Source organism: Protopterus annectens, chromosome 7.part1 (assembly GCF_019279795.1).
Source record: "Protopterus annectens isolate FY-2018-M chromosome 7.part1, PAN1.0, whole genome shotgun sequence".
Lineage (NCBI taxonomy): Eukaryota > Metazoa > Chordata > Ceratodontiformes > Protopteridae > Protopterus > Protopterus annectens.
The window spans coordinates 675,125-697,500 of record NC_056740.1 but is presented as its reverse complement, the minus strand read 5'-3'; the positions used below and the strand labels follow the sequence as shown (position 1 = coordinate 697,500).

Genomic DNA, 22,376 nt, shown 5'->3' with positions numbered 1-22,376 from the left:
TCCATCACTATCGCACACTCAGCTAACCCGCGCCCTAACCCTAACTCACTTAACCCGCCCCTAACCCAAAGACTTTCACTACTGCACACTTACCTAACCCGCGCCCTAACCCTAACTCACTTAACCCACCCCTAACCCAAAGACTTTCACTACTGCACACTTACCTAACCCGCGCACTGACCCTAACTCACTTAACCCACCCCTATCCCCATGGACCGTCAACATCCACACTTACCTTACTCGCACCCTAACGTCCGTTACTACCGCATACTTACACAGCCTTTTTCCATGTCGGCATCCTCGGCGTCGGTGTTTTCATCCGTCGTGTCGGTCTTCTGCATTGTCGATCTTCTGGCACTCACAATTCGCTTGTCGGTGTTCTCCGCTGTCGACTATCTCAGGTAGAACCATATATATATATATATATATATCAGGTTTGTACTACATCCAGTTAGTGACATGAGCTAGCCATTGTGCCATTAGCTTGTTCTTCACTTAGTGGAATCTGTATCACTCAGTTTAATATTATTTTGCCTTTCTTTTTCCTTCCTTCTCTTCTTCCCACTGATTTAGGATTACAGTATCTGAATTTAGTGCTTTATCTGAATATGTGTGAAGATAGGCAATAGATCATTTTCTTCTTTTCAGTTACATATTTTGATAGTTTTCAGTTGTAAGCTCCTAAGCAGTTATGTGTGGCACTTTTATAATCTCAGCAGGAAAGGGTGGCCTACCTATTTGCTTTTCTGAGCTCTAAATTTTTTGGCTGCATATATTCCTTCTTACTAAATAGCTGTCTTGGCTGTAGGTTTCAAAGTTCCTGTCATTCATGTCTTCGCTGTCTACTCATTATTGAATAACAGTGTGCAGTGGCAGGGCCTGCTACAGTGTGCCAAATGATATCTCAGATGTAGAAACAAGTACCAAAAAATGTAATGTGAGATTTTGTAGAGTGCCAAAACAATGTGCATAGACTGCAGAATTCAGTACTGTCAGGGAAGACAATAAAAGTATTGAAGTGGGCTTTCTTACCATGTGCTGCTCTGGGAGACTATAATAGAGCAAAGAGAGTAAACAGTACTATATGATGAGTAAAATTTAACATTTACATTTTGCTGTTTTTTAACTTGTGTATTTTTTAAGGGAGATAAACAACACTTTATATGTAGTGATGTAAAGTGCTAGTGACTCTTGAATCAACACCTGAAGTAGAGGTTTGCAGGTAGAACATTTAGAACTAGAATACTGTGGATCACTTTTTTAAATTGTTCAGCTTGTAGACTTGGTATTACTACACATTATTTTTTAACATTTTTTTCACTTTGTCTGTAAATAGCTTTATTTAAATAAATATTTGTCTCTCTTCCTATTTCAGAGTGGAGTTTTCTTTTCTTGACCACAAAAATGGAACCGAGGTGAAAAAAGCTATTCAGAGCTTGAGCTACAAAGGAGGAAATACAAGAACAGGAACAGGGCTAAAATATTTAGCTGACCATTTTTTTGGGACAAGTGCAATTCGGGCTAACATTCCAAAAGTAGGTACCTGTAGAACAATTCTGATAAATATTTTCTGTTGTTGTCTGAGAGCATTATCAGTGAGATTGGTACAGGTACATACATTTTTGTAGAATAGCTAGGCTTCTGCAGATTTACATTGTGCTGGAATTTGCAGACCATTTTCAGATGTGTTCCAGGAATTAAAAAAAAACAAAGTTGCATTAACAGTGACTGTAAATGGATATGTAAAATAGAAAAAAGTTACTCTTAAGAAAAAAAAAAACAAATATTGAAGGAAGTTTTAAGAGTTATCTAAGAATTGCAAAGTACTTCTGTGAATAAGATGGCTTCTCTCTAAATGTCTAAGTGTTTTCCGTAGGCTATATTATTTTCATATGTTACTCTAAGAATCTTAAAGGGATAATACATTCTGGTGGTTGAGGTGTGCCACAATACACTTCATTGCAGAGGATTTCTTAAATATGTCATAGCCACAGCAATGTAGCAGATGCAGGTGCAACATAACAGAAATTACAGACCTTCAATATATTTCAGGAGCCATCTCATAAAATATTGAGTTTATAACACCTGGAGACAGAATCTAAGGCACAGTTTTCTCATTCTGACAGACATGGATCTCTCATGCCAACAGTATTGCCACTTTGTGTCAACACCAGTTCTGTAGTGACCCATTTGAAAAGCTGTACCTCATCTTTTATTTATTTATTTATTCATTTTTATGAAAATGACATTTCTTTTCTGGATTGTTCAAAATGCTTATTTCTCAGCTGCTTCTAAGTAATTAACCTGTTCCCTATTTATTTGGCTACAGATATTAAATTGTTTGTAAGGCCCCCATAGAAGATTAAGAATGTTACTTGTAAGCAATTATTTCATAATTCAGAACAAATTATTTACTTTTGCCTGTTATCATTTCTCATCATTAATTGCTCTTGCACAAAGCAAACATTTGTTAACAATAAGCATGCACTGTGTTTATACAGCAAGAGAATGAGATTCAGTCCTTGAGGATATAAACATAATAAAACATTTATTTTAATTACTGGTTCATATCACAAAATGACTTTAAATATTATTCCCAAATAAGCCATTACCAACTATTGTACATCAAGACCTTTCATTATGTAATGAGTCTGATATGACCTAGGGAAGATCATTTCAACAATCACGTAAAATGAACTGACAAGAGGAGACATATATATGCTGTTGATTGCTCTCCTACCTTACCCTTCATTCTCCAGATAAGTAGACAACCTTACATGGTGTGTAGTTTTCAGACTTACAACCATGTCTCTTTCCCTTCCAGATGCATACTATTAGCTTCTTAGATGGCTGCTGACCATTGAGGAATTGTCACCAAACTTCAGACATGTTAAAAGTTTTGTAGCCTTTTAAAATTAATAGCCAATTCTGTAATCACTGCCTCTGACAATAACCTGTTTATTTTGTTCCTAAAGGCAGCCCATGTATTGCTGATCATGACTTCCTACAAATACTTGCCTATGATTCATATATTTATTTATAGAATTTGTAGAAGTGAATTCTACAGAAATTTTGTAATAAGATATTTCAGGTTCATAGACGACCTTATATTTATTTGCAAAAGGGGCAAAAATGAAGTATGTTTATTTATTGATTATTAGGTTTCATATTAAATATGATGGCCTACAGGAAGGGATAAATGTGAACTATTTAGACATAACTATAGAAAGCTTATGGAATGGAAAGATCAAAACTAAAATATACAGAAAGTTTGAGCAGCCTAGTCATATGCTGCATGCATCTAGCTGTCATCCAGAACACACTGTGACAGCTATTCCCTATGGAGAGATCCTGAGAATAAAGAGATTGTGTAGTGATATACAGGATTCTGAAAGGGAGGCTGAAAAAGTAATTGATATGTTCCTAAACAGGGGATATGAGGAAAAAAATGTTCTGGAGAGTTACATTAAAATATTTGGAGAGAAAGATAGAGATTCCAAAATTAGGAGTCAAGGTAATAAATATAGGATAAAATAAAAATAATCAAATTTAGAACAAACCCTATTTTTTGTGTCCAAATATACATTATTTTCAACAAAGTTACAAAAACTGTTGGGAGATTTTTGGGATATGATAAAAAGGGAAGTTCCATCATTTACAGAAGTAAAGCTTAAGTTTTCATATCAAAGGGGTCAGAGTTTAAAGGATTTTCTGGTCCAGAGTACTTTCAGATGACCAGCAGATGGAATAACAGGGACAATATTAAAAGCAGGTACTGTACCTTGTGGTAAGTGTACAAGATGCCAATACATAGTAGCAACATTTGATAAAATAAATGGCAAAATGTTTCAAATAAAAGGAAGTTGCACTTGTAAAAGTGTGGGTATTGTGTATGCTATTAAATGCTCTTGCAATAGCTTTTATATTGGAGAAAGTAAGAGAAGTCTGGGAGAAAGAATAAAAGAGCATGTAAGGGATATTAGAAATAATAAGGTTATAAGCCCAGTAGCAGAGCACTTTAATATGGAACATAAGGGAGATTTTAGCAGTTTACAAGTTTCTGTTTTAGAACAAATAAATTCAAGATTTTTGAGTGAAGAGAGAATAAAATATTTACTCAGAAAAAAGAATCATTTTTTATATTAAAATATAATACATTACAATTGTTAGGGTTGAATAAAGAATGTCATTGGAAAAGTTTTATTCGAACATTGGCTTTTTAAAAAAATAATTTATTATTTTTTTACTTAATTAATTGATTGTATTGAAGAACAAGTGTTTAGTTAATTGATTTCTTAATTAGTATTGTGTCATATAAAAGGTGTTTCTTTCTAGCTACAGTTTACTCTGTAAAGGCTGTTTAAGCCGAGGCGCTAAGAGATTATTTTGCAAGGAAGATTGCTTGCTGATATTTGCTACAATAAGCACACTGAATAAATGGACTTTTGTTAAAAGTTTGGAGGAGGTACTAGTCTCTGCTCTCCATGCTACTTTTCTGTTTTGGTTTACAGTGGTCTAAATTGCCTATAATTCCGGTTCATATATACCACCATATTACAAAGGAGGCTGCAGGTGTTTTATATTTATGAATGTTTGGCACTTTGCTTTGCTTCCTGCTATCTATGCTCCAGTCACCTCCACAGAATTAAGATGTATTCGCAGTCCAGGAGAACTATAACTACAAACTCTTTCCCATTCTTGTTTCTCTTCAAGTCATTACCTTTGATGATGTCTTCGGAAGGGGGCACCGTTCTGGCTCAAGAATTTTTTCAGCATTGAGTTGGAATCCATTCCTTCAGTCCAATTTATCCAGTCCACATGGCTAGCTTTGAACTACCGTTCATTGCCAGTTCTTTTTATCAATAGAGCAGTCCATGTGTACTGTTTCAACCATAGTCCTTGCACAGTGAGACATAATATCAGTACACAAATAGAAGTAAATTATCTGTATCCTTTTATTGTAAGTTATTATGTGCAATACTAGGGCCCATAGCTTAATACCAACCTATGAACCTATGTGATTGGATGGGAGATAGGAAATTCAACCTGGGGATCATGTCAGTCACCCTGCTATACAAGGGTCCAGAGAAGTAAATATTGTGGGAAGAAATATCCAGGGAATTGTTATGGCTAGGCTTGCATAGGCCCTAGGGCCGATAGCCTAGTACCAACCTATGATATGAACCTATGAATCTAAGTGGAAGCTAATGTAGGAAGTAGCTAAAAAATGTGTGCTATTATAAGTGAATGGCAGACTGTTGTTTGTTTTCCATTTTTCAGAAGTAGACTCATAAGGTCAAGGACGAGCTGTGATATTTATTAATTTCCTTTAACATTTTAACCCCTGTTGTTGGAGAGCAGAAATAACAACTGGTTGTTTAGTATGGGTAGGAAGTAATGTTGCAAATGTGTTGTGTCACTATCAGACTTTTCTGGTCCTTAGACAATTTCATAGTATCTGTAAATAAGAGTCATCAGGCGTACTAAACCTTCAGCATAAGTCCTGAGTATTGTGACTGACCTTGTAAAGGCATACTGATGTGCAGTGCCATCTATGTCTGATCATGTTTGTGCATATCTTAAATGTCGTCACGTTTCACACACTTTAACAAAATTTGTTTTAGTAAACCATACTGGTAATTCGTGATACTAACATGGAATGGTATGATTCTATCCCAGTAGGAGATGATCCAACATGAAGTTATAGATTGTACCTCAGTGTAATTAATTCTTTAGCTTTAAAGATGTTCATCGTGTTACCCTGCTGCAGTCATCACACTTGGGTTATCCTGTCGTCAGGTGGCCCTGCAGTCGGCCTGAATTCCAAAGTCTTGGTCCGGCGTTGGTTGCTGTTGCTTCCTCCCTGCCGTCAGTGCGCCAGGGGTATATAAGAGGCATCCAATGCCATTTTCTTCAGTCTTTCTTGCCGCGCAGTGCCCAAAGCAGAAGCAGTTCACAAGTGCCGGTCGGCCGACACTTGAGATTTTCAAATCGAATTTCAGTCCGAAGTCTTCAAAGCTAAGTACTCCATTGGGGAACCTTTTCTTGCCTCAGTCCGATGTCAGAAAAAGTTAACAATTGTATTTCTTGTGGGAAGCAAATACCTCATAAGGACTTTCATTCTTATTGTATACCTTGCCTAGGCCCAGACCACGACGTCACTGGTTGTTGGTTTTGTGCTAGGTTCAATAAGCGAACTATAAAGCGACACTTTGATTTCGCACGACACTACCTCGGTAGGAAATTTAATTACACTATGCCGTCAGAGCAACCGACTACCGGCGTGCATAAAAAATGCAAAGATAAATTCAGGCAGCCTAGATCTAAGCCAGACTCCGAGGCCTCGCCTGGGCTGGTCGCCGGTTCTCCAGTTTTTTTTTTCCGGTTTTCAGTGAGGTGCCTACGCAGCCCCTGGCGACCGCAGAATTGGAACCCCAGACTGCTTCGGATTCTCAAGCAGAGAGTTCTAGGCCGACGCAGCCATTTTCTTTAGGCCCTACCGACAACATTGCAGAAGGAGAAGCCGGTGCTGTGGTAACACCTTCAGTTACAGAAGATGTCTTCAGACCGACTACTCTCACCATAAAATCTTATGCTAAGCTTAAGACTCCTCTTAAACCAAAAAAGACTGCACTTCAGTCTCCAGTTCAAGGCCCCATGCCTAAGAAACAGATGCTTAAAATGGCTGAAGATTTGATTTCTTTAATCAGGGGTTCCCAACCCCTCCAGACAAAAGGCCTAGACAAGAGGAGGATTATGCCTCCTGTGATCAAGTGTCTATTTCTTCAGGCTCCTCTGAGGAACAGGATTAGTCCTTTCCCCCTTATGAAGATTCTGATGCTGAAGATTCCATTCCCTCAGCTTCTCCCCCTGAAGACTATTCCTTTGGGGAAACCTTGCATACCATGAGGGAACATTTCCACTGGGAAGGTCAGGACTACTCTGACTCAAAGAAAAGGCTCCGAGAGTTTCTTTTACTCCCCCAGCACAGACCACTTGCTATCCCTCCAGTTTTAGACATTGTGGATGATGTTTACTTAGACTCTAGTCTAAATCCAGATTCTCTGCCTCCTGCTCCAGCCAAACCAGATAGATATTATAGAGTGCCTGACTCACACAAATTCCTTTACAAAAGCCCTGTTGCTGACCCAGAGACAATCTCCCAGGGTCCCAAAGGGGCTAAGGCTTCTATGGCTAAAAATCCTGTACCCTCTGAAAGGGACTCCAGAGCACTAGATAGGTGGGGAAGAAGGTTTACACCTCAGCTACTCTAGCTATGAGAGCACTAAATTGTCAATTTCACATGCTGAAATACCAACAATTCATAATGTCTCAAATAAAACAAAAGATGAGCACGCACCCTCAACAGTCTGAATTCAAGGAAATGCAGGATCTGTTGCATGCAGCTGAACAGGTGGGCAAACATACTTTACAATGTGGATTTGATTCCTTGGAAGCTTCTTGTAGAGCAGCTGTTACTGGGTCTGTTATACGTAGGCATGCTTGGTTAAAGGAACAAACTCTGCCTGATCATGTTAAAGCAACATTACTAGATGCACCCTTACAGCAGGATGTCTTATTTGGGGTTAAAGCAGGAAAAGTTTTAAAGAAAATGGAGGATAAGGCAAAATCTATGCAGATGGTCAAAGATTTCTTACAGGTACAACCCCCACGCTTCAGCAGAAATTGGGCAACAAAAAATTGGTCCTTTCCAGCTTCTGACAGACCACAGAGGGGTAAATACAGATGCCCAAGGGGCAGAGGACAAGCACAAATCCCTTACAAAGCTCACCAATGGGGCACTGCAACACAGAAGGGAGGAGAAGACAGGTCCCAAACTACTAGAAGACAAACACAGTAACTTAAATCTCAAACTGCCAAGCAAAACTCTCTTGGCAGCTCCCTTGGGAGGAAAATTAGCATTTTTTTCAGACAACTGGCACATCGTCACAAAGGACAAATGGGACCTAGACATTATCTCACAAGGATACAGATTCCATTTCCACACCTTGCCAAGGATAAAAGGAATGCCATACCTGCCACAAAATCAATGGGCAGAGGCACAAAAACAAATTACAGCTCTCATGGACATGAGAGCCATTCATCTGGTACCTACACAGGAGCAAGGCCAAGGATTTTACTCAAGGCTCTTTCAAGTCCCCAGAAAGGACAATGCTTGGAGACCCATTCTGGACCTTTCAATTCTAAACACCTTCTTGCAAGTACCCAAATTCAAGATGTGAACACTACAGCAGCTTCTTCCCATGTTGGGCAAGAAAGCTTGGCTAGTAACGTTGGACTTCAAGGAGGCATACCTGCATGTCCCTATCAGACAAAATTGTAGAAGATACCTCCATTTCATTGCAGGTTCAACCCATTACCAATTCTCTGCACTGCCCTTTGGCTTATCTACTGCACCCAGGGTCTTCACAAAATGCCTGTCACCAGTAATTGCATACTGCAGACAAAGAGGAATTCAAATATACCCATACCTGGATGACTGCCTCATCCAAGCAGAAAGCAAGGACATTCACTTACAACATCTGACTTTTGTAAAACACCTTCTAAGTTGCCTAGGGTACACAGTAAATGAAAAGAAATCAGAACTAGTGCCCTCACAAAATATGACATTCCTGGGTGCCAGCTTGAATACAACGGCCCAGATGGCTTATCTGACGCCAGACAAACAACTACAACTAACTCAATACTTCAAAATAATGGCAACAAAGACCCAACTCCCTGCAAGAAAAATTCTGTAGGCCTTGGGCTTCATGGCATCTTGTATACTAGTAACCAAAAAATGGAGGATGCAGAACAAACCAGTAAGCAGAAACAAAGCACCCTGAACCACTGCTAGGTAGGCACACAAATTTATTAAGCCGAACAGTTCACTTTCGAAAAACGCTGAATCAAATCACCATACGTTTTCGTCCACAACTTCATCAGATTACACTAATACATTCAGTTAACTGCTTTTATATACTCATCCAACTTTTAAAAAACAGCCAGTAAAAACAATCATTGTACATAGAAATGCATTGAGTTACTGCCCTCTACTGACAAGGAGGATTATTACATTAATGTCACAATTTTGCTGATCTCATTTTAATACAGGGCAAGTGAGATCATGTCATTTAAACCAGGATTTACTGGCCTCCAACACCACTTGCCAGTATAATTCCTGTATTCAACTGTCTCCCACATACGCCCTGGGGTCCTTTGGCACAACCTCTAATATAAAAACTGAAATTCAGCTTCAGGACAAGTTTTTGTGTGTTTGTACAGAGAATTTGTTTCACATTTACGAATATCATAGGTGTGCTCATAAATTCTCTGCTTAACCTTTCTTTCTCTTGCCAATGTAAAAGCATTACATTTTACATAACCCAACATAAATAATCCTTTTGTGTTGCAATTCCAAAGTTTTTAAAGTTAAAATTTTGTTATTTTGGCAGATAAAGTAATGGTATCCCCAGTAATCAAATAAGAACAATAATTACAAGCACCACATTTAAATACACCAGCTTTTTGTTTGTACCTGCTAACCTTGAATTCCTTTACTACCTCTTTCAAAATATTCTTCAGGGTGTTCCTTTCCTATAAATATGTTTTATTTCACCCTGGAAAATGTGATTTAAGTCAGAAACTTTAGAAAAGTTAATCCACTCTTTGTCAAAATTCTTTTGATCACCAGCTTGTCCGTCATATGTGGTAATGATACTGATGCAATTCATTATTTAAATAATGAATTGATCAGTCATTACCACATGACGGACAAGCTGGTGTGATCAAAAGAATTTTTGACAAAGAGTGGATTAACTTTTCTAAAGTTTCTGACTTAAATCACATTTTCCAGGGTGAAATAAAACATATTTATAGGAAAGGAACACCCTGAAGAATATTTTGAAAGAGGTAGTAAAGGGAATTCAAGGTTAGCAGGTACAAACAAAAAGCTGGTGTATTTAAATGTGGTGCTTGTAATTATTGTTCTTATTTGATTACTGGGGATACCATTACTTTATCTGCCAGAAATAACAAAATTTTAACTTTAAAACTTTGGAATTGCAACACAAAAGGGATTATTTATATTGGGTTATGTAAAAATGTAATGCTTTTACATTGGCAAGAGTGAAAGAAAGGTTAAGCAGAGAATTTATGAGCACACCTATGATATTCAGATAAAATGTGAAACAAATTCTCTGTACAAACACACAAAAACTTGTCCTGAAGCTGAATTTCAGTTTTTATATTAGAGGTTGTGCCAAAGGACCCCAGGGTGGTATGTGGGAGACTTGTTGAATACAGGAATTATACTGGCAAGTGGTGTTGGAGGCCAGTAAATTCTGGTTTAAATGACATGATCTCACTTGCCCTGTATTAAAATGAGATCAGCAAAATTGTGACATTAATGTGTAATAATCCTCCTTGTCAGTAGAGGGCAGTAACTCAATGCATTTCTATGTACAATGATTGTTTTTACTGGCTGTTTTTTAAAAGTTGGATGAGTATATAAAAGCAGTTAACTGAATGTATTAGTGTAATCTGATGAAGTTGTGGACGAAAACGTATGGTGATTTGATTCAGCTGCTATTTTTCGAGTGAACTGTTCGGCTTAATAAATTTGTGTGCCTACCTAGCAGTGGTTCAGGGTGCTTTGTTTCTACATCTTGTATACTACTAATACCATTTGCAAAACTGCATATGAGGAAATTACAATGGTACCTGAAAAGCATATGGACTCAACACAGCCACAGCTTGGAAACCATGATACCTCTCATTCCCTGCCTTCAACAGGAGTTTCTTTGGTGGTCACAGGCATGTCACCTCAACAAGGGTCAGCCTTTCACCTTACCCCCAGCCAGGCAAACTATGACAACAGATGCATCGGACTATGCCTGGGGGGCACACATGGCAGGACGGTACGTTCAAGACATATGGACTGCAGATCAAAGGAATCTGCACATCAATCAAAAAGAAATGCTAGCTGTACAGAATGCTCTGACAGCCTTCAAGGACCTCTTACATCCGGGACAGCTTATAATAAGGACAGACAACACCACAGTAATGTGGTACATAAACAAACAAGGGGGTACACACTCCTACCCTCTATGCAGGCAAGCAATGACCTTATGGAACACAGCACTGGCTTACCAAGTTCAACTACAAGCTCAGTTCCTGCCAGGAAAAAAGATCACATTGGCAGACTACCTAAGCAGAAACATCATGGATCCCCACAAGTTGAAACTGGATCCACAAGTATTTGCAATGATAACTCAAAAATGGGGCCGGCCAGATATAGACCTGTTTGCCACCCCCCAAAACTGTCAGCTATCAAAATTTTGCACAAGGACATTTCACCATCAAGCTTGGAAAGTGGACGCACTCTCATTCAGTTGGAAAATGCTGACAGTATATGCCTTTCCTCCATTGTCCCTTCTCACAAAGGTGCTGCTGAAAGTCTGGATGGAGAGACCCCGAATGATACTCATTGCCTCAGACTGGCCACGCCAGCACTGGTACCCAGTACTAAGGAACATGGCCCAGGGCCCACCATGGATTTTACCACAAATTCCTCATCTGCTCACACAGCAAGGCAGTCAGATTCTACACAGCCAGCTCAAAACCTTAAATTTGGCTGCATGGCAAATCACCTAAGCCACCAGCCAGTTCCTCTTTCACAAGCTGTTATGGATGTCATTCTGGAGGCCAGGAGGCCCAGCACCAGGAAAGCCTATTCAGACAAATGGAAAAGATTTTGCACCTGGAACCAAGCTAAAGGCCAAAATACCCTTCAGCCGGACATACCTCAGATTCTACAATATTTAACTGAGATGTTACACAAAGGACTTTCTTTTTCGTCTATTAAAATCCACACCTCAGCTATTTCAGCTCACTACAACATGGATCCTCCCTTATTTTCACATCCACTTCTAAGGCAGTATCTCAGAGGGGCCAAAAACATCAGGCCTCCCAGGAGAGCGCCAACACCAACTTGGGACCTCAATTTTGTTCTGGAAAAACTTACGCTGCCACCTTTTGAGCCAGCTTTCTCAGCTGACTTAAAGTTTATATCATGGAAGACTGTCCTGCTGCTAGCAATTACTTCAGCCAGAAGAGTCTCAGAGCCACAGGCACTAATGGCAGTAGAGCCTTTCCTCATTTTTCATCAAGACAGAGTTTCTCTACGAACTAACCCCTCCTTTATGCCAAAGGTGGTATCCAGTGTGGCTCTAAATCAAACCATCCATTTACCCACCTTCTTTCCAAATCCACAGAACAAAGGAGAAAGACTTCTGCATTCCTTGGACATTCACAGGCAACTATGTTACTACTTGGATAAAACTAAGGTTTTCAGAAAATCTGACCAACTTTTTGTATCCTATGCTACAGCATCACAAGGAAAGGCTATCTCAAAACATACCATTTCCAAATGGATAGGACATTGCATACGATTTTGCTACATTCATCATGGAAAACCAGTTCCTACTAGCATAAGGCCCCACTCCACCAGGGCAGCAGCTACATCTACAGCCTTCCTCAGGGGGGTGCCAACCAAGGATATTCTGGAAGCTGCAACTTGGAGTTCAGTACACACCTTCGCCAAGCACTATCACTTACCACTTTACTCTAAGACTAGAGCTGGCTTTGCCACTGCAGTTTTGCAGGGCCTTATAGCCTCCTCTAACCCTGTTTGACTCCAGCTCCCATCCTTAGCTTTGGGATTCTACCCAAGTGTGATGACTGCAGCAGGGTAACACGATGAACATAGTACAGTTTTGTACCTACCATAAATGTCGATGTTCGAGTGTATACCCTGCTGCAGTCCAGGTTACCCTCCCTCCATCCCCTCTGACCTAACTAAAACCTTTCAATACCTTGCATTCTGATACAACCTTTGTGGTGTATTTGCTTATAGCTGGAGGGATGTTTTGTTTGTGCTAAACTTTTATTATTGGTACTATCTTCTGACCACCTTTGGGGGGGCACCTGACATCTGGGGCAAAAAAAACGAAGAAAATGGTGTTGGATGCCTCTTATATACCCCTGGCACACTGACGATGTTCATCGTGCATACAGCTGCAGTCATCACACTTGGGTTATCCTCCCGTCAGGCGGGTCCTCGGTCGGCCGAATTCCAAAGTCTAGGTCCGGCGTTGGTTGTCGTCACTTCTTCCCTGACGTCAGAGTGGCAGGGGTATAAAAGAGGCAGCCGACACCATTTTCTTCAGTCTTTCTTGCCCCGCGGTCCCCGAAGCAGAAGCAGTTTGCAAGTGCCGGTCAGCCAGCTCCTGAGATTTACGAACAGTATTTCAGCCGAAGTCTTCTTTAAAGCTAAGTACCCCATTGGGGAAACTTTTCTTGCCTCAGACCGATGTCAGACAAAGCTAATAATTGCATTTCTTGTGGGAAGCAAATACCGCATAAGGATTTTCTCTCTTACTGTATACCTTGCTTAGGGCCAGACCACGATGTCTCGGCCTGCCATTTTTGTGCTAGGTTTAACAAGCGCACTATTAAGCGCCGGGTGGAGTTCGCCCTTCATTATTTTGGCAAAAAATTTAATTATATCATGTCGTCGGATACACCGACGCCAGTTTTAGCAAAAGACGCAAGGATAAGGACCGACATCCGAGGCCTGCAACGAGTATGGATACCACGCTTAGGCCAACTACCAGTTCTCCGGTTCTCAGCGAGGTGCCTACGCAGCCCCTGACTACCGATGAAACTATTTTACCGGTGACTTCAGTACCCGAGGTCGCAGGTTCCTCGGTCTCCATTCCCACTGCAGATACTGACGCCACTCTCGGCGGGGAAACTGAAAATTTAGCGAGGCCTGCCATTTCTGAAGGCGTTTTCAGGCCTACCACCTTCTTTATTAAATCCTTCACTAAATCTAAAGCAATGAAAACTAAAAAACAGGGTCCTCAGACCTCCTCTCAAGGCCCCATGCCTAAAAAGCAGATGCTTAAAATGGCTGAGGATTTGATAACTCTCATCAGGGGTTCTCAACCCCCCTCAGACAAAAGACCCAGGTTGGAGGAAGACTACCCTTCCTCAGACCAGGCTTCTATTACCTCAGACCATTCTGAGGAACAGGATTATGCCTATTCCCCTTTTGAAGACTCTGATGCTGAGGAGTCGATTCCCTTGGTCTCGCCCCCTGAGGACTACTCTTTTGGGGAAACCCTGCATACATTGAGAGAGCACTTCCACTGGAAAGGCCCAGATTACTCAGATTCCAAGAAAAGGCTCAGGGAATTTCTACTGCTTCCCCAGCATAGGCCCCTGGCTATCCCTCCTGTTTTAGATATTTTGGATGATGTGTAAGCAGAAGCCAGTCTTAATCCAGACTCTTTACCTCCAGCCCCTGTTAAACCAGACAGATATTACCGGGTTCCTGATTCTCACCAGTTCCTTTACAAAAGCCATTCTGCTGACCCAGAAACAATTTCACAGGGTCCCAAGGGGATTAAGGCCTCTACTGCTAAAAACCCTTTACCTTCAGAGAGAGATTCCAGAGCATTAGAAAGGTGGGGGAAAAAGGTGTATACATCAGCCACTTTAACCATGAGGGCATTAAACTGTCAATTTCATATGTTAAAGTACCAACAGTTCTTGCTATCTCAGCTGAAAAGCAAAATGGCACAAACAGAACAACCAGATTTGAAAGAGTTGCAGGATTTGTTGCATGGAGCAGAGCAAGTGGGGAAACATACCTTGCAGTGTGGTTTTGATGCTTTAGAGGCCTCATGTAGAGCAGCTGTCACGGGGTCTGTTATACGTAGACATGCTTGGCTCAAAGAGCAAACCTTACCAGATCATGTCAAAGCAAAGTTATTAGATGCACCACTACAAAAAGATGTATTGTTCGGTGTTAAAGCTGAGGAGGTACTAAAGAAAATGGAAGAAAAAGCAAAATCTATGCAAACAGTTAAAGATTTCTTGCAGGTGCAACCTCCATGCTTCAGCAGAAACTGGCCTTCAAATAATTGGTCCTTTCCAGCCACGGACAGACCCAAAGGGGCAGATCCAGACACCCAAGGGGTAGAGGACAACCTCAAGGATCTTACAGAGCTAGACAGTGGCAAGCACCAGCCCCAAGAGGGGGAGAAGATAGACCACAGTCTTTTAGAAAACAGACACAATGACTTTCCCCTATGCCTGCCAAACAAAGCTATAATGGCAGCACCTTTGGGCGGAAAACTGGCCTTATTTTCAACCTCAAATTACTACTTAAACTACAAAGATTCCTGGTTTACCTGAAAAATCAAATCAACTTAGATGGTGATATCCATCCCAACCCAGGACCCACCAATGTACCAGATTCTAACCCCACTAAACTAACAAGAAAACCTACTGACTCCCTTCTAATATTCCATCAGAACCTAAGAAGTATTAACAATAAAATTCACAACCTTCATGCCATGATAGAAACTCACTCTCCTGACATTATGTGTCTAACTGAAACATGGCTAAAACCTACCACTAAAGATCAAGAGATCCTCCCACCCGGATATAATATCTTCAGGGCCGATCGCATTAAGAAAAAAGGGGGCGGAACAGCTGTTATGTTCAGAAATACCCTGAGTATCCTTAGAAATTCGTTACAACCCCCTATTATCTCCAACCTAGAACTTATAGCCCTAAAAATAGTCCTAAACACTCAAAAATCCATCAACCTCATAATTACCTATATCCCACCAGGGAAGAACACAGAAAGCCTAGAGCAAACCCTAAGCTGGTTAGCCACCAACTACCCACAAGAAACCATTGTACTTGGGGACGTCAATATTGACTGGTCTCTCTGTTCTACCAACACTATCCCACAACCCATTAACCTACATGGTTTTTCCCAACATATTTCATCCCCAACTAGGATAGGCAATAATCTACAAAAAGATAGCACCATTGACTGGATCCTCACCAACAGAGACTCAAACAACTATACCACAGGTACCCTCCCCAGTGATCTCAGTGACCATCTAATAACTTATATTATTAAACATAAATACCTAAATTCCAACCCCCCCTATATAGACTTATCAGAAACAAAAAGAAATTTATTCCACAACTATTTCTTGATGACCTAAAATCCTGCAACTGGACCCTATTAAAAACTCTACCCCTCCAGGAGAGTGTGTCCCACTTCAACGACACTTTCCTTAAGATACTTGATGCACATGCCCCACATAGACAAATTAGATCCAAAGTCCGTATAGCTCCCTGGCTAACTAGTGAAACAAAAAACAAAATTAAACTCCGTGACCAAGCCTGGGATACATGGAGAGCAACAAAAACCCCCCAAAATCGTACTAAATTTCAACAGCTAAGAAACACCACCAAAACAGCCATTACCCAAGTCAAAAAACAATACTTCTGCCTCCTCCAGGACAAACACCAGAATAACCCAAAAAAATTCTGGGCAGGTTTTAACAACCTCCTGCACCCAGGTAAAACCACTACCCCAACCCCCGAAATACTTATTGAGAAAAGTCAGGAAGATGTAGCTAATACCTTTAACTCCTTCTTCACCGAGACAATCCAAACCCTAGCCAATCAACTTACCTCCAATCCCCCATCAACCACAAAACCACAAGACACTGTCCCTACCCCTTTCACTTTAAAGCCAGTCTCTACCGCTTACATACGTACCCTCTTAAAAAAGCTCAAACCAACCACCCTTGCGGCAGACCACCTCCCAGCGGAATTCTTACAAATTGCATCTGATGTAATTGCTTACCCAATATCAATCCTTATCAATAGAACCATAACTGAAGCCAACATCCCCTCTATCTGGAAGATCTCCTACATCATTCCGCTTCACAAAGGAGGTAACTCCACAGAAATATCTAACTATAGACCAATAGCTATTCTGTCCCCAATAGCGAAAATCATGGAAAGATGCATCCACAAACAACTTCTTCACTACTTAACCTATAACCATCTCCTGTCCAACTCCCAGCACGGCTTTCGCCCCCACCACAGTACCACCACGGCCCTCCTCTCCTTTGTCAACTCCATTAATAACAATCGTAATAACAAACTAATATCCTCCGCCCTCTTTCTCGACCTATCGAAAGCTTTCGACATGGTCAATCACCAACTCCTTCTAAACAACCTTGCAACTCTACATCTGGACACCCCAGCACTAACCTGGTTCCAGGCTTACCTCACTGGTAGGCAACAAGCTGTCCGGTGGCAAAACAGACTATCAGGCCTACTCCCCAATACCATTGGCATTCCTCAAGGCCCAATTTTGGGTCCACTTCTTTTTTCCATCTTCATAAATGACCTACACTCAGTCATCCCAAAATCCACCTGCATCCAATACGCCGATGATTCCACCTTGATCTGCTCTGATGTCTCTCTCCTAAATCTCCAAACTACCACTCAACACTGTTTTTCTCTAGTAGAAAAATGGTTCACAGATCTGAAACTCCTACTTAATCCAACCAAAACCAAACTACTACTATTTTCTCCCAACGTTTACTTAACCCTTGGAACAGAACTCCCAAGTAACGACAATACAACCTTCCATGTTAAATCTAACAATGGGACTATCATAACCCCTGTCGCCAGTACCAAACTACTAGGTGTAACTATAGATCATAAACTCAAATTTGACATTCACATTACACAAACTGTAAAGTCACTTAACAAAAAACTAGGTTCCATGTACAGAATAAAAAACTACCTAACCCCAACTGCCAAATTAACTATTGCCCGCACACATCTTCTCTCCACCCTCCTCTATGCCTCCCCAGTCTTTTCTTTTCTCAACAAACGTGAACTTAACACGCTCTCTACTGCCTACAACCACATTGCTAGATTTATCACTGGATCCCCCTATCGCACCCACCATTGTTTCAACCTGAGGAAACTTGGCTGGTTGGAACTCCCAAATCTTCTCAAACTTAACCAACTCACTGAAGCCTGCAAACTAATCAACCAACCGGATAGAACTCCCTCACTATCTAGCATTTTGACCCCATATACTAACCTCAATAGCCTTCGATCATCCAACAGCACCCAGATCCGAACCATCACTGCCAAGAACTCAGGTGGTGATGCCCTCTTTGCCAACTCCATTGGCAAACCGTGGAACTCCCTGCCAAACTACCTTAGAAGCACAACCTCACACCATCAGTTCAAAAACAACCTAAAAGAATATCTCAAAAAACAATGGCTATGCCCATGTCGTGAACCTGACTAAACATATATTCTCAACCCCTTTCCAAACGTCTAAATCTATCAACAATGGCAAACATGTTTATTCTTCTTGAAATGCTCTATTTACTATCTGCTTATAAGATACCTCAGCTATAAATAACCTTCTGATTGCTCTGCTGTCTTTTTAACAACTATGTAAAAAAAATTCTCAATCATTGTGTATTTTGGAAAATGTATAATATTTTCTTACTGTTTTCACTTGTATTTTTATATTGTATTAACTACTATGTTGGAGCTTTTCTCCTCGGGCCTCTACTGAAAAAGGATATGTATCCAGCTAGACTAGCCCGGTTAACAAATGTAAAATAAAATAAATAAATAATAAATAAAATAAAAACTGGCACCTTGTTACAAAAGACAAATGGATTCTGGATATTATAGACAAAGGCTACAGGTTCCACTTTCACACCCTTACAAAAATGAGAGGCATGACAAACCTGCCACAAAATCAATGGGCAGAGGCACAAAGACAAATTTCTACTCTCATAGATATGAAAGCAATTCAAGAGGTACCTGCAAAAGAACAAGGTCAAGGTTTTTATTCAAGACTATTTCTGGTACCAAGGAAGGACAAAGATTGGAGACCCATCTTAGACCTATCTATTCTAAACACATATCTAGAGGTACCAAAATTCAAGATGCTCACATTACAGCAGCTTCCTCCCATGCTGGGCAAGGAGTCTTGGCTGGTAACGTTGGACCTCAAGGAGGCATACCTGCATGTCCCTATCAGACAAGATTGCAGAAGATACCTCAGATTTCTTGCAGGTTCAACCCATTACCAATTCTCTGCATTGCCCTTTGGCTTATCTACTGCGCCCAGAGTGTTTACAAAATGCCTGGCATCAGTAATTGCCTTCTGCAGACAACAAGGAATACAAATCTACCCATATCTGGATGACTGCCTGATCCAAGTGGACAGCAAGGACATTCTATTGCAGCATCTGGCGTTTGTAATAAAACTGGTAAACTACCTGGGCTACACAGTGAACAAAAAGAAATCAAAACTAATACCTTCTCAACAGATAACTTTCCTGGGTGTCACCTTAAATACAACAACCCAGATGGCCTACCTCACGCCAGACAAACAAGGGCAACTGTCTCAATACTTCAACAAAATGGCAACTTTAAACAGACTAACTGCAAGGAAAGTCCTGCAGGCTCTGGGGTTCATGGCATCTTGCATCCTACTAATACCATATGCAAAGCTGCATATGAGGAAACTACAACGGTACCTAAAAACTTATGGTCTCAACACAGCCACAGCTTGGAAACAATTATACCACTCATTCCATGCCTTCAAAAGGAATTTTTGTGGTGGGCTCAAGCATGCCAAAGAAACACAGGTCTCCCTTTCTGTTTACCACAAGCAACTCAAATCATCACAGCAGACGCCACAGACTACGCCTGGGGAGCACACATGGCAGATCAGTGCATTCAGGGAAAATGGTCCCAAAAAGAGATGCACCTACACATCAACCAAAAGGAGATGCTAGCCATGCAAAATGCTCTAGTGACCTTCAAAGACCTACTGCATCCATGCCAGCTATTAATAAGGACAGACAACACCACAGTCATGTGGTACATAAACAAACAGGGGGGGACTCATTCATACCCCCTGTGCAGGCAAGCTATGACCCTGTGGAACACAGCACTGGAATTACAAATTCAACTACAGGCACAATTTCTGCCAGGGAAGGAAAACACACTGGCAGACAACTTAAGCAGAAATATGACAGATCCACATGAATGGAAGTTGCATCCTCAAGTCTTCTCAAAGATAACTCAGGCATGGGGGCAGCCAGACATAGATCTATTTGCTACCCACAGAAATTACCAGTTGGAGAAATTCTGCTCAAGGACCTATCATCCAAAGGCCTGGAAAGTGGATGCACTCTCTTTCAATTGGACAACATTGACAGTCTATGCCTTTCCGCCTTTACCTCTACTGACCAAGGTTCTATTAAAAACCAGAGCAGAGAGGCCACAAATGATTCTCATTGCTCCAGACTGGCCACGACAGCACTGGTATCCTCTCCTAAAGAGCCTGTCACACTCACCACCATGGATCCTACCTCAAGTTCCTCTTCTGTTGTCCCAGCACAACTACAAAACCCTTCACAGCCAGCTCAAAACATTAAATCTAGCTGCATGGAGAATACCTTAATCTCCCAACAGACTCTCCTCTCCAAGGAGGTGCAGGATGTTATCTTGGAGGCCAGGAAACCCTCTACTAGAAAAACCTACTCCGCCAAATGGAAACGTTTTTGTTCCTGGAATCAAGCAAAGGGCCAGAATCCTTGGGTAATAAATATACCTCAAATTTTACAGTACCTAGCTGAGATGTTAAACAGTGGCCTTTCCTTCTCCTCCATCAAGATCCACGCTTCAGCCATTTCAGCACAATACAATATGGATCCTCCTTTATTCTCACACCCTCTATTAAGGCAGTTCCTCAGAGGGGCAAAAAATATAAACCCCCCACGGAAACCACCAGTCCCAGCTCGGGACCTCAACTTCGTATTGGAAAAGCTGACCCTGCCTCCTTTTGAGCCGGCTTCTTCAGCAGAGCTACAATACTTGTCGTGGAAAACAGCCTTCCTTCTGGCTATTACCTCAGCATGCAGGATGTCAGAGCTACAGGCCCTCATGGCTGTGCAACCATTCATCATTTTCCATCAGGACAGGGTTTCCTTATGAACCAACCCTACCTTCATGCCAAAGGTAGTATCCACTGTAGCTTTGAATCAGACTATTCATTTACCTACCTTTTATCCAAATCCACAGAACAAAGGGGAGAGGCTTCTACATTCCTTGGACATTCACAGACAACTTCGTTATTACTTGGACAGAACAAAGTCATTCAGGAAATCTGAGCAGCTCTTTGTGTCCTATGCTACAGGTGCTCAAGGAAAGGCTATTTCCAAACAGACTATTTCAAAATGGATAGCCCACTGCATACGCTTTTGTTATTCATTTCATGGAAAATCAGTGCCTGCATACATCAGATCCCACTCCACCAGGGCTACAGCTACCTCAGCAGCTTTCCTCAGGGGGGTCCCTACCAAGGACATTTTGGAAGCAGCTACTTGGAGTTCAGTGTACACTTTCACCAAGCACTACCACCTTCCACTATACTCAAAATCTAGAGCGGGCTTTGCCACAGCAGTCCTGCAGGGCATTCTAGCCCCTCCTAATTCCACTTAGTACCTGCCACCCTTACTTAGCTTTGGGATTCTACCCAAGTGTGATGACTGCAGCTGTATGCACGATAAACATAGTACAGTTTTGTACTTACCATAAATGTAGATGTTCGAGTGCTCATACAGCTGCAGTCCAGGTTACCCTCCCTCCATCCCCTCTTAGGACAAGGCTTATGACAAACACCTTTAACATACAACCTATTTGGGGTATTTCTTTATGGTGTATTTGCTTGCAACTACTGTTTTGATTTATTTACTTGTGTCTGTTTGCATAACATCATGTTTTGCCTTCCTTTCTGGGGGCACCTGACATCTGGGGCAAGAAAAACTGAAGAAAATGGCGTCGGCTGCCTCTTTTATACCCCTGCCGCTCTGACATCAGGGAAGAAGCGACGACAACCGACGCCGGACCTAGACTTTGGAATTCGGCCGACTGAGGACCCACCTGATGGCAGGATAACCCAAGTGTGATGACTGCAGCTGTATGAGCACTCGAACATCTACATTTATGGTAGGTACAAAACTGTACTTCAGGGAAGAAGCGACAGCAACCAACGCCGGACCAAGACTTTGGAATTCGGGCCGACTGCGGGGCCGCCTGACGACAGGATAACCCAAGTGTGATGACTGCAGCAGGGTATACACTCGAACATCTACATTTATGGTAGGTACAAAACTGTACTTTTTAAAACCCAGAACATTTACTAAATTGCTCCAGACATAATATCTGTCTTTTACAGTGTCATTTTTTGTTCTTATTTTTGTGGTTCATCTTTCTTCTTTTTAAAAACAGTGTTGCTTACAATTTGTTGCTGCTCCCCTTTTTGCCTGCTGTCACTGCTCCATAAGTTTTAGTTACTGCATTATGTGCAACCACAAAACTAGACACCTTCTTAGTTTGTTGGCGCTTTCTTCTTTTACTTTCTGTCACTGCTGCATAAG

General features: G+C 41.2%; 1 protein-coding gene across 1 annotated transcript in view; it reads left to right on the top strand.

Annotated features, from left to right (window-relative positions):
- The window catches only part of LOC122807520 (collagen alpha-1(VII) chain-like), a gene marked incomplete at its 3' end in the record, with an annotated part of 926,266 nt that overhangs the window by 237,237 nt on the left and 666,653 nt on the right, over positions 1-22,376 (top strand). The window contains exon 4 of the mRNA XM_044078445.1: positions 1,376-1,535. Within this exon, the coding sequence (XP_043934380.1) occupies positions 1,376-1,535 (160 nt within the window). The remainder of the gene's footprint in view (positions 1-1,375; positions 1,536-22,376) is intronic.